The sequence below is a fragment of the Microcaecilia unicolor genome, chromosome 4 (assembly GCF_901765095.1).
Source record: "Microcaecilia unicolor chromosome 4, aMicUni1.1, whole genome shotgun sequence".
NCBI lineage: Eukaryota > Metazoa > Chordata > Amphibia > Gymnophiona > Siphonopidae > Microcaecilia > Microcaecilia unicolor.
The window spans coordinates 261,061,135-261,075,618 of record NC_044034.1 but is presented as its reverse complement, the minus strand read 5'-3'; the positions used below and the strand labels follow the sequence as shown (position 1 = coordinate 261,075,618).

The window sequence follows — 14,484 nt, the reverse complement described above, 5'->3', positions numbered from 1 at the left end:
TTCTTGACTGCATTTGCACAGATCTGGGGCAAGATTTCCGTGGTAGGGGCCTCTGAACATTGTGTGCCAGCAAATGCAGATGCTAGTCTGGCGCTAATAGCCTCTGGCGCCCGCGTTTACTTCTGATCATTGGGGTCTTGGAAAAGAAAGAGAAAAAGAATCCTTTGTGAATAACCTGCAAGACTGACGTTCATGTTACGTGCCTGGGGAGCATGGTAGAACAATACAGTTCAGAAGAATGGTTGTCTGACTCTGCCTGTACACTGTTCTGTCTGTCAGTACCATCCTTTGGTTCTGTGCAGCCAGAGGGTGACATGATTATTACAGTTCCTCTCTGCTTCTGTATCACAGACCGATCTCTCTCCTATTAGTGTCACTATTAGTGACAACTAGGCAGATAAAGAGGGGGTGTTCTGTAACAGGGCACCCATATTTGGGCACCAAATGCATGCACTCAGGAGCCTATTTCTAGGGAGGAAGGTACTTGTTTACTTTACTTTGTACAGTGCTGGTGTAACAGTCAAAATGCGCATGTTGTGTTTGGGTGCGACCACTTACACCAGACATAGATTGATGCGAGTATTCACACCTAAATGCAGCAAGAAGGTGCACAATGATGCCAATTTACCTAGTTCCAAGCTGGGAATTTTGGGCCAGTGCTGGTTTTGAACTTACACCCCAAAGCAGTGTGGGATCTGTAGTGCTGTAAATCCCATAATACACTAGGATGGGGTGGGCAGCAGCGGAGTGGAGTGGCCTAGTTAGAGCACCAGTCTTGTAATACAGAGGTGGCTGGTTCAAATCCCACTGCTGCTCCTTGTGATTTTGGGCAAGTCACTTAACACTCCATTGCCTCAGGTACAAACTTAGATTGTGAGCCCTCCTGGGACAGAGAAATATCCACTGTACCTGAACATAACTCACCTTGAGCTACTACTGAAAAAGGTGTGAGCAAAATCTAAATAAATAAGAAAATGTTCCCTCTAAGCAGAGTGAATGAGTGATCACTCATACACTTTAGGAGCATTGCTCACAGATTTGACATGGTCGCTCACAAAAATACCAACCTGACTATTTAGAGAAATGCATTGCTAATATTGCGCTCAAAAATTGTTGGTTTTTAAAACTTGTTGCTCACACATAAAAAAACTTTGTGTGCACTAGGCCACTCCTTAGAGGCACATTGGTCAGAAATCCAGGACTGCCCCAAAATCTCCAGCCTGAAACTGGGCAATTTGACATCTCTGCGTGTTGATGGGAGACCTGCCTGGGCTCTGTCCATGTGTGTGCTCTCCCTACAACTATACGCTATGGGGGGCATGTGCACAGTTATAGGATGACGCATAGGCAGTGTAGGGTCCATTTGTATATGTAAGTGCAGAAATGTGCATGTAGGTGGCCTTTATTCTGTAACTATGTGTGCAATTTGCAGCTAAGTGACCATGCATGTTATTGACAGTAGCTCTGTAGTCACTACTAGCCAGCCAGCCACAGGTAGAAAGCATGAGGGAGTTTTAAAAATCACTTTTCTCTGCTTCAGGGGCAAATCTGAGCCAAAGAACTGTCTGCTGTTTGAATAATTTGATTCTTCATTTTCTTTTACATCTTTTCCACTTCAGCAAAACACATTTTTTTTTCTGAAGCAGCTGCCAGGGAATTACCTTCCCTAGGAGAAAATGGTGCTCTGCTTTTTATTCCTGTCCAGCTGCTGACATCATCACCCATGGGATTTCAGACAACGCAAGCAGGGATAGGTTTTTTTTGGCTCCTTTTCAAATTTTCAACATGATTTGCAAAGTGCCTTATGCTTTTTCTTTCTCCTTCTCCCAAATTGGCTCCAATGTGTTTGGCTCTATGGACCATACTTTACTACTAAAAATGAATGGCATTGATGGGGGTTACATAAGTACATAAGTACATAAGTAGTGCCATACTGGGAAAGACCAAAGGTCCATCTAGCCCAGCATCCTGTCACCGACAGTGGCCAATCCAGGTCAAGGGCACCTGGCACGCTCCCCAAACGTAAAAACATTCCAGACAAGTTATATCTAAAAATGCGGAATTTTTCCAAGTCCATTTAATAGCGGTCTATGGACTTGTCCTTTAGGAATCTATCTAACCCCTTTTTAAACTCCGTCAAGCTAACCGCCCGTACCACGTTCTCCGGCAACGAATTCCAGAGTCTAATTACACGTTGGGTGAAGAAACATTTTCTCCGATTCGTTTTAAATTTACCACACTGTAGCTTCAACTCATGCCCTCTAGTCCTATTATTTTTGGATAGCGTGAACAGTCGCTTCACATCCACCCGATCCATTCCACTCATTATTTTATACACTTCTATCATATCTCCCCTCAGCCGTCTCTTCTCCAAGCTGAAAAGCCCTAGCCTTCTCAGCCTCTCTTCATAGGAAAGTTGTCCCATCCCCACTATCATTTTCGTCGCCCTTCGCTGTACCTTTTCCAATTCTACTATATCTTTTTTGAGATACGGAGACCAGTACTGAACACAATACTCCAGGTGCGGTCGCACCATGGAGCGATACAACGGCATTATAACATCCGCACACCTGGACTCCATACCCTTCCTAATAACACCCAACATTCTATTTGCTTTCCTAGCCGCAGCAGCACACTGAGCAGAAGGTTTCAGCGTATCATCGACGACGACACCCAGATCCCTTTCTTGATCCGTAACTCCTAACACGGAACCTTGCAAGACGTAGCTATAATTCGGGTTCCTCTTACCCACATGCATCACTTTGCACTTGTCAACATTGAACTTCATCTGCCACTTGCACGCCCATTCTCCCAGTCTCGCAAGGTCCTCCTGTAATCGTTCACATTCCTCCTGCGACTTGACGACCCTGAATAATTTTGTGTCATCGGCGAATTTAATTACCTCACTAGTTATTCCCATCTCTAGGTCATTTATAAATACATTAAAAAGCAACGGACCCAGCACAGACCCCTGCGGGACCCCACTAACTACCCTCCTCCACTGAGAATACTGGCCACGCAATCCTACTCTCTGCTTCCTATCTTTCAACCAGTTCTTAATCCATAATAATACCCTACCTCCGATTCCATGACTCTGCAATTTCTTCAGGAGTCTTTCGTGCGGCACTTTGTCAAACGCCTTCTGAAAATCCAGATATACAATATCAACCGGCTCCCCATTGTCCACATGTTTGCTTACCCCCTCAAAAAAATGCATTAGATTGGTGAGGCAAGACTTCCCTTCACTAAATCCGTGCTGACTTTGTCTCATCAGTCCATGTTTTTGTATATGCTCTGCAATTTTATTCTTAATAATAGCCTCCACCATCTTGCCCGGCACCGACGTCAGACTCACCGGTCTATAATTTCCCGGATCTCCTCTGGAACCCTTCTTAAAAATCGGAGTAACATTGGCTACCCTCCAGTCTTCCGGTACTACACTCGATTTTAGGGACAGATTGCATATTTCTAACAGTAGCTCCGCAAGTTCATTTTTTAGTTCTATTAATACTCTGGGATGAATACCATCAGGTCCCGGTGATTTACTACTCTTCAGCTTGCTGAACTGACCCATTACATCCTCCAAGGTTACAGAGAATTTGTTTAGTTTCTCCGACTCCCCCGCTTCAAATATTCTTTCCGGCACCGGTGTCCCCCCCAAATCCTCCTCGGTGAAGACCGAAGCAAAGAATTCATTTAATTTCTCCGCTACGGCTTTGTCCTCCTTGATCGCCCCTTTAACACCATTTTCGTCCAGCGGCCCAACCGACTCTTTGGCCGGTTTCCTGCTTTTAATGTATCTAAAAAAATTTTTACTATGTATTTTTGCTTCCAACGCTAATTTCTTCTCAAAGTCCTTTTTTGCCCTCCTTATCTCCGCTTTGCATTTGGCTTGGCATTCCTTATGATCTATCCTGTTACTTTCAGTTGGTTCTCTTCTCCACTTTCTGAAGGATTGTTTTTTGGCTCTAATGATTTCCTTTATCTTACTGTTTAGCCACGCCGGCTGACGTTTAGTCTTTTTTCCCTTTTTTCTAATACGTGGAATATATTTGTCCTGAACCTCCAGGATGGTGTTTTTAAACAGCATCCACGCCTGATGCAAGTTTTTTACTCTGCGAGCTGCTCCTTTCAGTCTTTTTTTCACCATTTTTCTCATTTTGTCGTAATCACCTTTTCTATAGTTAAATGCTAGCGTACTTGATTTCCTAGTTTCACTTCCTTCAATGCCAATATCAAAACCGATCATATTATGATCACTGTTATCAAGCGGCCCTCGTATCGTTACCCCCTGCACTAGATCATGAGCACCACTAAGGACTAAGTCTAGTATTTTTCCTTCTCTTGTCGGCTCCTGAACTAGCTGTTCCATGAAGCTGTCCTTGATTTCATCAAGAAATCTTATGTCCCTTGCATGTACAGATGTTACATTAATCCAGTAAATCCTGCTCTCCCATCTGTTTGATTTGGTTTGATTATAGGTTTATGAACTGAAAATGCCCTCGTTCATTGCAGACAATAGATGTGTATGAACAATATATACATGGGTGCCAAGTGCCCTCCTGCAGCAGTGGTGAAGTTACATATATTACAGCTGAAGGGGGAAGTGGAGAGCAGAGGTGTGTACTTCTAGGCATCTCACGGCCTCCATTAAGGCACGTATCTCAGTCCACATCCCCTCCATTGTTGTGACCATGAGGTCCTTGGTCCTGTGTAGGTGAGTAAATGTCAGCCAGCAATGGTGATTCCAGGACCTTAGTCATCACCATGGACAGCAGGGAGGGGGGATCAGCTGCAGGAGCACCCTCTGCCTGCCCTTCCTAAATAATCTGTCCTCATTTTGGAAGACCAGGAGGGCAAGGCAGTTTTTTTCAGAAAAAGTTCTCTCCCACCAGGCCTCCATCTTCCACATGCATGTGAGAGCTCCGTAGTGAGTGCAGTATATATACATTGCAGAGGCGTAGCCAGGTTTTGACATCAGGGGGAGCAGACTATTATAAAATAGGTGCCGGTTAGTGTTAGCTAGACAGCAGTGACTGTGCTGTTCTCAGGTGCAGTGGCTGTGGCGGGCAATGATTAATACAGGCTGTCTCTGTTGTGTCATGCCTACAAGGAAACAGGAAGTTACATCAGGAGGCAGGACGCAGAAGAGGTCCCATGTAAAAATATTCAAATTGTGACCATCACGTCTGGAACAGCACACACATTCCTTCCACTGCTAGACACTTTGTTTAAATCAAATGAGCTTTTGTTTGTGTGGCGACTCTACAGGATGTGGAGACCACTAGTCCTGAGCATTTTTATTTTGGGTGACAAGGACCACCAAAGGCAGTCCTTGCCCTAGAGCTTACTTTCAAATAGGGCCAGACTCTTTGTGAAATAACACAAAACCCTGCAAAATGACATCCAAAATCTATATTGAAAACTTACAACACCATAACAGCTCTAATCCACCTATGAAAAGATGATGCTACAAATATTACACTGGGCCCTAGAGTAGTGTTTCCCTAGGTGGTCCTGGAGTACCCCCTTGCCATTCAGGTTTTCAAGTTATCCACAATGAATTTGCACGAAATGGAGGCAGTATATGCAAATCAGTTTCATGCGCATTTATTGTGGATAGCCTGAAAACCTGACTGGCAAGGGGGTACTGCAGACCCACTTGGGAAGCACTGCTTGGTAAAAGGGGCCCATAATTACTAAAAAATGCACAAATCTTTTTGATTCAACCCATTTGTGATTTCCAGGTCCTTTCACCAATGTTAGATAAGCTAACAATAATAAAAAAAACACATTTTTTCTAATGAAGCTTTCTACGTGTTGCTTCTTGGTGGATCATAGCAAACTCATCTGATACTCTGCCTATTTGACTTTTACTTGAGCACAACTTATCCAGGCCTTTGCCACTGACCTATAGAATTGGTTCAGTTTCTATAACTAATGAGGACAATAAAGATAAAGATATTATTTAAGACACAATTAAGGCTATTAATGAACTGGACCATGTACAACCAAACCCTATATTGTCTACTTTAGATAAACGTTTATGCTGTAACCCCTCTATCTCCTAGATTCTATATAAGGCACAGTGAGTAGCACGTGTTAAATTGAGTGCATGACCAATTTACGCATGCTACTTGAGTAACGAGCCAATCAATGATGATAATTAGCTGAAAACAACCAATTATCATCACTAATTGGCAATAATTGGAATTTACACACTCTTCTTTTTAGGCGTATTCTAAAAATAGGTGCATGTAAATTTGAACACATGGGGGTGCAGCCATGGGAGGAGTGTGGGCATGTCAGGGGCATTACTAAAATTTATGGGCATAGTTATAGAATTTGGGGGAATGTGCCTACATTTAGGCGCAGGTATTTACACCAAGTTTCCAGTGGCGTAAATGGCTGCCCCTAAATGTAGGTGTGTTCTCCGGTCCTATGTGCTATTCTATACAATGCACCTAACTGTAGGCACATTTGGCCTTATTGTATAAAGGTTATGCTCCTAAATTTACTCTCCTAAAGCTTATGCTCCTAATTTATGAGCATAATGTATGCTCCTGAATTAGGAGCATAATCTATTTTGGAGAATGAAGTATGCTCATAATTTAGGAGCATAAATTTTAGGAGCGTAAATTCAGGAGCATAACCTTTATAGAATAAGGCCCATTATATAGAATAGCGCTTTCTTCAAACGTGACTGGATTTTAGATGCCATTTACAGAATATGACCCCATATTTGTAGGATGCAAACCCATTGTCTGGTCAATATGGGTTAATTGTGATATATATTCCTTAAAATATGTTATATAAGGAAAATCTGTTGTATCTATCATCAATTTACAAAACAAATTTTCTATCACTTCAACACAATTTTTTCAGTATATGCAAATGAACTTAAAACCGAAACAATAAAAACCAAAAAAAGAAAAAAAAGCAACAACCACCATTTACCTGTTGAAGCTCCAACCGCTCCAATTAGCACTGAAGGGATAGCCATCACTAAACACCCAAAAGCAGCCAAGAATGAGAGAACTTGAGCATAGGTAGCGGAAGAGGCAGAAAGAACTCGCTGGAAATATGCTTGCCAGGGGATTCCTCCTAACACCTAAAAAGACAGCAGGTAAATAACCTCATGTCCCAATGGCAAATGATTTCCTTTTCATACTTAAATATTAATGATATGTTACTCTTAATCTCTGTTGATATCTAATTTAAGAGGTCATTTACTAACACAACATATGTAATTTACCAAAGGGACATTTTATGGAATGTGCCTTCTATAACATAGCATAGCATCAAAATTTGCAGTTCTATGTGTATTACAGACTAAAAGAAGCCAGATCAATCTCTAGGATTCATATTTATTTTTTTAGTTATTTGTTCTTATATCCCACATTATCCAAAAATTAATTTCAGTTCAATGTGGCTTACATTTAATGAAACACTGCAGTACTCCCTAAAACTGCTCCAGGGACCTGCATACTGCTATCATGGAGCTGGGTATGACATTTGAGGCTGGCAAAAATGTTTTTTTTTAAGGGTGGGAGGGGGTTGGTGACCACTGGGGGAGTACAGGGAGGCCATCCCCGATTCCCTCCGGTGGTCATCTGGTGTGTTGGGGCACCTTTTTGAGGCTTGGTCCTAAAAATAAATGGACTAAGTAAAACCAGCCAAATGCTTGTCAGGGCCTGCCTTCTTTTTTCCATTATCGGCCTAGGGCGGCCATGTGTTAACCACGCCCCTGTCCCACCTTCGCTACGCCTCCAACATGCCCCCTTAAACTTTAGCCGCTCCTGCGACGGACTGCAGTTGAGGCCAGCCAAAATCGGCTTTCGATTATGTCAATTTCGCTGGACTTGAGAGATGGCCGACCATCTCCTGATTTGTGTCGGAAGATGGCCGGCCTTCTCTTTCGAAAGTAAGCAGGTTAGGCACCTATGTTTCAAGCTGGAAACCTGTGTTGCTTAGGAGTCTAAATTAGGTTTTCATATTTAGGCCCGCCATTCACTCTTCTGAATATATGAGGTGCCTAGCACTGGAATTTAGTGCTGAATTCCTGATTTTATTTTTTTCATCATCCTGGTCCCACTGCATTTTAGGTGTCCAAATAAAAACACACATCTAATCTTAGATGCTTAGCTGTGGGACATTTTCATTTATGGAGATGTAGGCACCTTAGTCCTTGAGGGGTCCTTTTGCTAAGCCGTGGTAAGTGCTGCAAGCAATTTAAAAGGGCTTCTACAAACTGCGCGCGAAAATATATTTTCAATTTTATGGCACAGGGAGTGCGTCTGGGGGTGGAGAGTGGACATGCCAGCACGTTATAGAATATGCTTAGACAATTGTGTGCGTAAATTCTAACTATTGCCAATTAGTGTCAATAATTGCTTTTTTATTGGCAATTATCAGCGTTGATCAATTAGCACATGATTAGCGCATGAGACCTTACTGCATACAAAATAGATGTCAATAAGTGCTCATGTGCTAATTTGTTTTAATGTCTGTGTGCTAATGGCCATTAATTAAAAAAAAAAATGGGAAATCAGTCATTTTACTGCTGTGGTAAAAAGTTGGCTTAATACACAGGGCAAGGGTGCACTAAGGGCAATTTTCCTGCACCTTTGTAGAAAGACCCCTAAATAAGAAAACTACTATGGGTAATCTGAACAGCATTTGTGTTGCTCGAAAATCATTTCAGCTTCTGATGTTTGGGGATTGATATTATTATTTTGAGATATTTGATATAAACAGAAGAGGTTGGCAGCCATGTACATATATTCTGAACCTGCTGAGGCATATCTTTAATGCGATACTGTGTTTGTTATACTTTGAGGGAAAACACAGGCAATTTTGTGCCTTCTGCTTAACCTTTAAATAACTGCTGAATAAATCTTTTGCCAGTGAATAATTTTAAGTTGCACTTTCAGTGGCATAGATACATTTTTACCTTATGACTTTACATTTGCAAATCTCACAGTGATTTATTTATATATTTATTGGGATTTATTAACCGCCTTTTAGAACAGCTTCATCTAAGGCGGTGTACAGCAGGTCCAGTTTAGCATAAAACTTACATTTTTGTTAACATAAAAAATGCAGAGGCAGATTTTAGACAGCATGTGGGGAGCGAAATTCACTTGTCCCATAATATTTTATAAGAGGCTCTACGAAATAGGTACAGGCCTGCACTTTCAAATCCCTCCACATCCAGAGGCAGCAGCAATTTGATGGAGATGCACGTAGGAAAAACAAATGTAGGTTTCCCCCAACCCCAACATAGACATGGCAGCAGTTTTGTAAAATGGCTGTTCCCTCTGGAAACTCCCCTGCAGCAGTGATATGCTCTGTACTCAGTAATTACTGACGTTCAAACTATGACTTACCAGTAAAAAGAAACTGTCAACCCAATACCAGGCATCGTCGCTTTTAATTGATCCAAGCCAAGGCTTCTGGTAGACTTTTTTTACTGCTGTTATCCCAATGTCTGTCACTGCAGGATGTAACATTGCAAAAGGCACACTAATCCACTGCAACCAAAAAATAATGATGCAATTAGATATGAATCATTCATTTATAATATATCAATGCATGATCCCAAGGTCACAAGTTTTGGGTATTTTCAGGGATTTCAAAATATTTCAACCTTATACATGATCTAAGTACGTACATGTTACATGAAGAATAAATGATGAATCTCATTATACTGTTTTATGATATTAAAGTATTTTGGTGTTTATCATCAACCATAGATCAAAGTTTGACCTTTGGCAGGAATATCTCAAGATGGTCTTATTGAGTCTGACTTACAATAAAGGTTTCACCAGGCAGGAGAGACTCCTGTACGACTAAAAACCATGCTGAGTGGGCTGGGAGGGAATATTCAGAAGCACTTAACTGGACAATGCACTGAATATCTCCTCTGACCACTGTGGCACTGCTTATATAGCAGTCCTAATTTTGCCCAATATAGCTATTGAATATCATCTGTATCTGCGTAACTATCAGGTATTGCTGCTCACCTTGTTATTCAGTACCGGTGTCCGGACATGACCTGGCATTGATTGTTCATGTCTAATTTGGCTGGCAGCAGTGAGCATTTAAAAAAACTACTCTCTTCTGGCAACTGAATATTGACTGGTCTGTCTTTTAGATTATGTCAATGACTGTCAATCATGTTCAAAAAGAAGTCCCATTTAGGGGTTTCCTTTGAAAATGCACAAGCCATGTGATGCAGAATGGAACAATTCTACTTTTGTCATTGGAAATTGGGCCCACATAGGCTGTGAATTGAGGTTTTCAGAGAACTGACGTTGGAGTGGAGGAATACCCTAAAGGTTAGTGCAGCAGGCTTTGATCCTGGCAACCTGGGTTCAATGCCCACTGCAGCTCCATGTGACCTTGGGCAAATCACTTAATCCTCCATTGACCAAGGTACAAAAGCTTAGATTGTGAGCCCTCTAGGGACAGAAAAGTAACTGCATATAATGTGTACAGTATTGCATACATCTAGTAGCACTATAGAAATAATTCTCCCTGCCACAGCCAGAGGCCTTCACCTCCTTTTATCATTCCTTTTTCTGTATATGTGAACATGTTACCCTGGCCAGGCTCTGTGTATGTGTATATATTTTGATTGGTTGCCCTGTCCAGTTTCTGTCCTGCTTTGGGCTGGGCACAGCAAGAGTATAGCTGCACTATGCACTGGTACATTTGAAGCTACACTCAAGGAAGTTACCTAGAAATACTTTCAAAAGAAATAGGAAGAAATGTTTTTTTTTTTCACTCAATAAATAGTTAAGCTCTGGAACTCTTTGATGGAGGATCTAGTAACAGTGGTTAGAGTATCTGGGTTTGTAAAAGGTTTGGACAAGTTCTTGGAGGAAATGTCCATAGTCTGCTATTGAGACAGACATGGGGAAACCATTGTTTGCCATGGGATTGCTAGCATGGAATGTTGCTACTATTTGGGATTCTGCCAGGTATTGTGACCTGGCTTGGACACTGTTGGAAACAGGATACTGGGCTAGATGGACCATTGATCTGACCCAGTATGGCTGTTCTTATGTCTCTTTTCTTTTTCTTTGGGTTTTTGCTCTGATATTCTATTTTGTTTTTGCACTATGGAGATGTAGCCACAAATCTCTGCAGTCCAGACCCTTCATACCCCCTTCCTGTGCAAGGGAGGCAAAAGATTGCCATGAGAACCTTTTATTTGTAACCAGAAGCTATGTGAGGTGATTGTTCGGCTGGCATCATATAAAAGGTATCTATCATATCCTATTTCCTGGGTGAATGTCTGAGTCTGTAGTCTATGCACATTAGAACTCACAAGGTACCAGCAGGAGCCACTGCTGTTCTAGATCACCACGAGAATAGGGCTGGCTATTTGGCATGTACATTTGTACCTGCTTTGAAGAAGGCACACCTTTAGCAGAGTTGCCAAGTTACCCGGCTCCTGGCCAGAGACCTTTTGGCCAGTATTGGTTTTGAACTTACATCCCAAAGCAGTTTGGGATTTGTAGTGCCTGATCCTGACCATTGAAATCCATGCTGCAAGTCCAATAATGCACCAGGATGGGTTGATCAGAAATCCAGGACTGTCCCAAAATTTCCAGCCTGAACTGGGTAACTTGGCATTTCTGCTTTACTCACTAAAAATGCACATGGGTTTTCAAACTGAAAGCTCTGCTCAAAGATTTCCTCCCTTCATTTCACCATCCCCTTCCCCTTCTCCATCAGTTTTCTGCCATGGGTGAAAGTACCTGCATTGTGATCAGAGTGGGTAATTTTACCTGTGGGGATGAGGTGGGTGAGGTGGATTTTCAATGGGGTTTCTTCTGCAAATAAAGAGCTATCTACCCATGGAAAAAGCATTGAAATGTGTCATCCCCATCACTTGAAATTTATGAACTATAAGGAGGTTTATTCTAATTGCTCCCTGTAGACTCAGTTCTAAATCTCACAGGTTCCTTCCTGCCAGTTGAAACAGCAGCAGGCAGTAAAGAAAGAATGAATGTAGAAGAAAAGGAAAATGATCACTGAATCTCCTGTTTATGAAAGACTTGGCAGTTTTAGAAAGACTGAGAAAAGGACATAGATAGTACAAAAACAAAAAGATGCAGGACATGGAAGATTGATGGTGCATCTCAGTAATACTATTATGGCTCTTTATAATGTCCCATCAAGTAATATCACATCATTTAAATGCAGCATTGGCTCCATTGCAGAAAAGGCTCATCATTTACACAAAAGAATAATGTTTTCGAAACCTATGCTAAGCTTTACTTACAGGATTCTACAAAAGATAATAATCTACAGGAAAACCCTTTAAGTGGTTTTTGGATAGTAACTATAGTGAATGATCTGAACCTTTTGTTATATCCAGCAAAATATTTTTGATTTGTATTTTCAAAAACAGAAAAATTACAAAAAACCTGCCTGATATTCGAAATGATTTAGCTGCCGCTGACTGGTTAAATCGCTTGGTCAGGGCTATTCAGCAGCACTTAACCAGTTAAGTGCTGCTGTCTTATCACAGTTAGCACCGAACACAAAACCGGCTATACTGGGGGCATTCTGGAGGCGGAGTCAGCATTTGGCCACTTAAATACTGATATTCAACACTTAAACGACCAGGGTTAGTGTATAACTTTATTTATTTAATTTCTATCCCAATAGATCAGGTTCAATGTGGCTAACAACTTATTGTGATTAACAGTACAAAAAGTGATGCAGGATAGTATACATTAAGTAGTAATAAAATAATGAGGATTGAGTAATTACAATTTGTAATATAGAAATGCATGCTAGATGCAAAAAGGTAACAATTGATAATCATCCATGTATAATAACGATTTTAATGGAACTGAGAAATTGAATAATTGTACAATTAGGGGTTTAAATTAATTATGATCATTGGTGTGAAATTGCTTAAACAGAAAGATTAAATACTTAGGTTCCTATCTGATGAATTTTGGGAGGGAATTCCACCATTTGGTACAGAGGTAAGAGAATCTTGACATGTAGATTGACTTGTAGATCAGATTTTTGAAACTGGGATAGTGGAGGGTTAGATAATCTCTTGAACCAGGGAGAGTGTGCGAAGGGGGAGATCAATTAAAGGTTGCATATAAACAGGGGTTAAGCCATATAGAGTTTTGAAAACAAATGTACATAGTTTTAGGGGCTATTTTACTAAGGCATGTAGGTGCCTACGTGCATCCGATGTGCGTCAAATTGGAACTACCGCCTACCTCTCGCGTGCCCCAGGCAGTAATTCCATTTTTGATGTGCATCCAAAACACACGGTAGACGTGGAGCTTAGCCAGCGGTAATCGGCAGTTTACGCACGCTGATGATTACCGCCCAGTTAACACATGAGACCTTACTGCTAAGTCAATGGTTGGCGGTAAGGTCTCAGGCCGAAAATGGACGCTTGCCGGTTTTAATTTTGCCATACGTCCAGTTTCAGCCACAAAAAAGGGCTTTTTTACCAGGTGCTCTGAAAAATGGACCTACGCATGTGCAAAACACGCGCCTACACCAGCACAGGCCATTTTTCAGCACACCTTAGTAAAAGGGACACTGAATGTTATTCTGGCTTTGATTGGGAGCCAGTGTGATTTGACAAGCAAAAGGGACTGCACTTTTAAATCTCATAGCCTTGTAGACTAATTTGGCTGCTGTATTTTGAGCTGTTTGCAGTTTTATCAAGAAGATTCCTTACAGCCAGCCTAAATGGCATTACAATAATCGAAGTGTGATAATACTAATGTTTGTACTAAGGTTCTAAACATATCATTAGGGAAGAGACTATGCCCTCAATCACCTTTACTAGTAAAGGGATAAAGGCTACTGGGCTGTAATTTGTTACATCATTTATTTTTGCCAGGGGATTTTTAGGGATGGGGTTAACATTTTGGACCCTTTTTTCTGCAGGGAAATGACCTAAGGATAGCAAAAGAGAGATATGTGATCTCTGGGATTCTATAAACAGGTCAGGGACAGCTTCTAATAGAAAACTAGTGCAGAAATCCAGTACACAGTTAGAAGATGAATATTTCAACAGAAACGGTTTGACCACGGAGAATGAAAGAGGGAGAGAATGATGACCAATATCTATCAGTTTTGATACCAGTGAAGTTATGTGTCAGTTCTGGGTCTCCTTTAAACATTATAACGTTATCTCTAATTTTTATGATTTTATGCTCAAAATATGTAGCTAATTGGGTAGCAGATGGACCAGATTTGTTGGTGATAGTAAGCTCGGGTATCTAAGAGGGTGTTGACTATATTGAAAATATGTTTGGTATTGAAAGGATCAGTTTATATTAGATTTCCTTAGTAGTTTATTTTAGTCTTTTTTTATTGTATATTTATAGAGTCTTAGAGCTAATTTCCATTGTAATTTATTTTCTTCAGTTTTGGATTTTTGCCATTTTCTTTCAAGCTGCCTACATTTTCATTTGATGCATAGGA

General features: G+C 41.1%; 1 protein-coding gene across 1 annotated transcript in view; it reads right to left on the bottom strand.

Moving 5' to 3' along the window:
- SLC5A7 (solute carrier family 5 member 7) overlaps window positions 1-14,484 on the bottom strand; it is a 79,165-nt gene that overhangs the window by 14,884 nt on the left and 49,797 nt on the right. The window contains exons 5-6 of the mRNA XM_030199562.1: window positions 9,390-9,533; window positions 6,958-7,111 (exon numbers count right to left, since the gene is read on the bottom strand). Coding sequence (XP_030055422.1) covers window positions 6,958-7,111; window positions 9,390-9,533 — 298 coding nt within the window. The remainder of the gene's footprint in view (window positions 1-6,957; window positions 7,112-9,389; window positions 9,534-14,484) is intronic.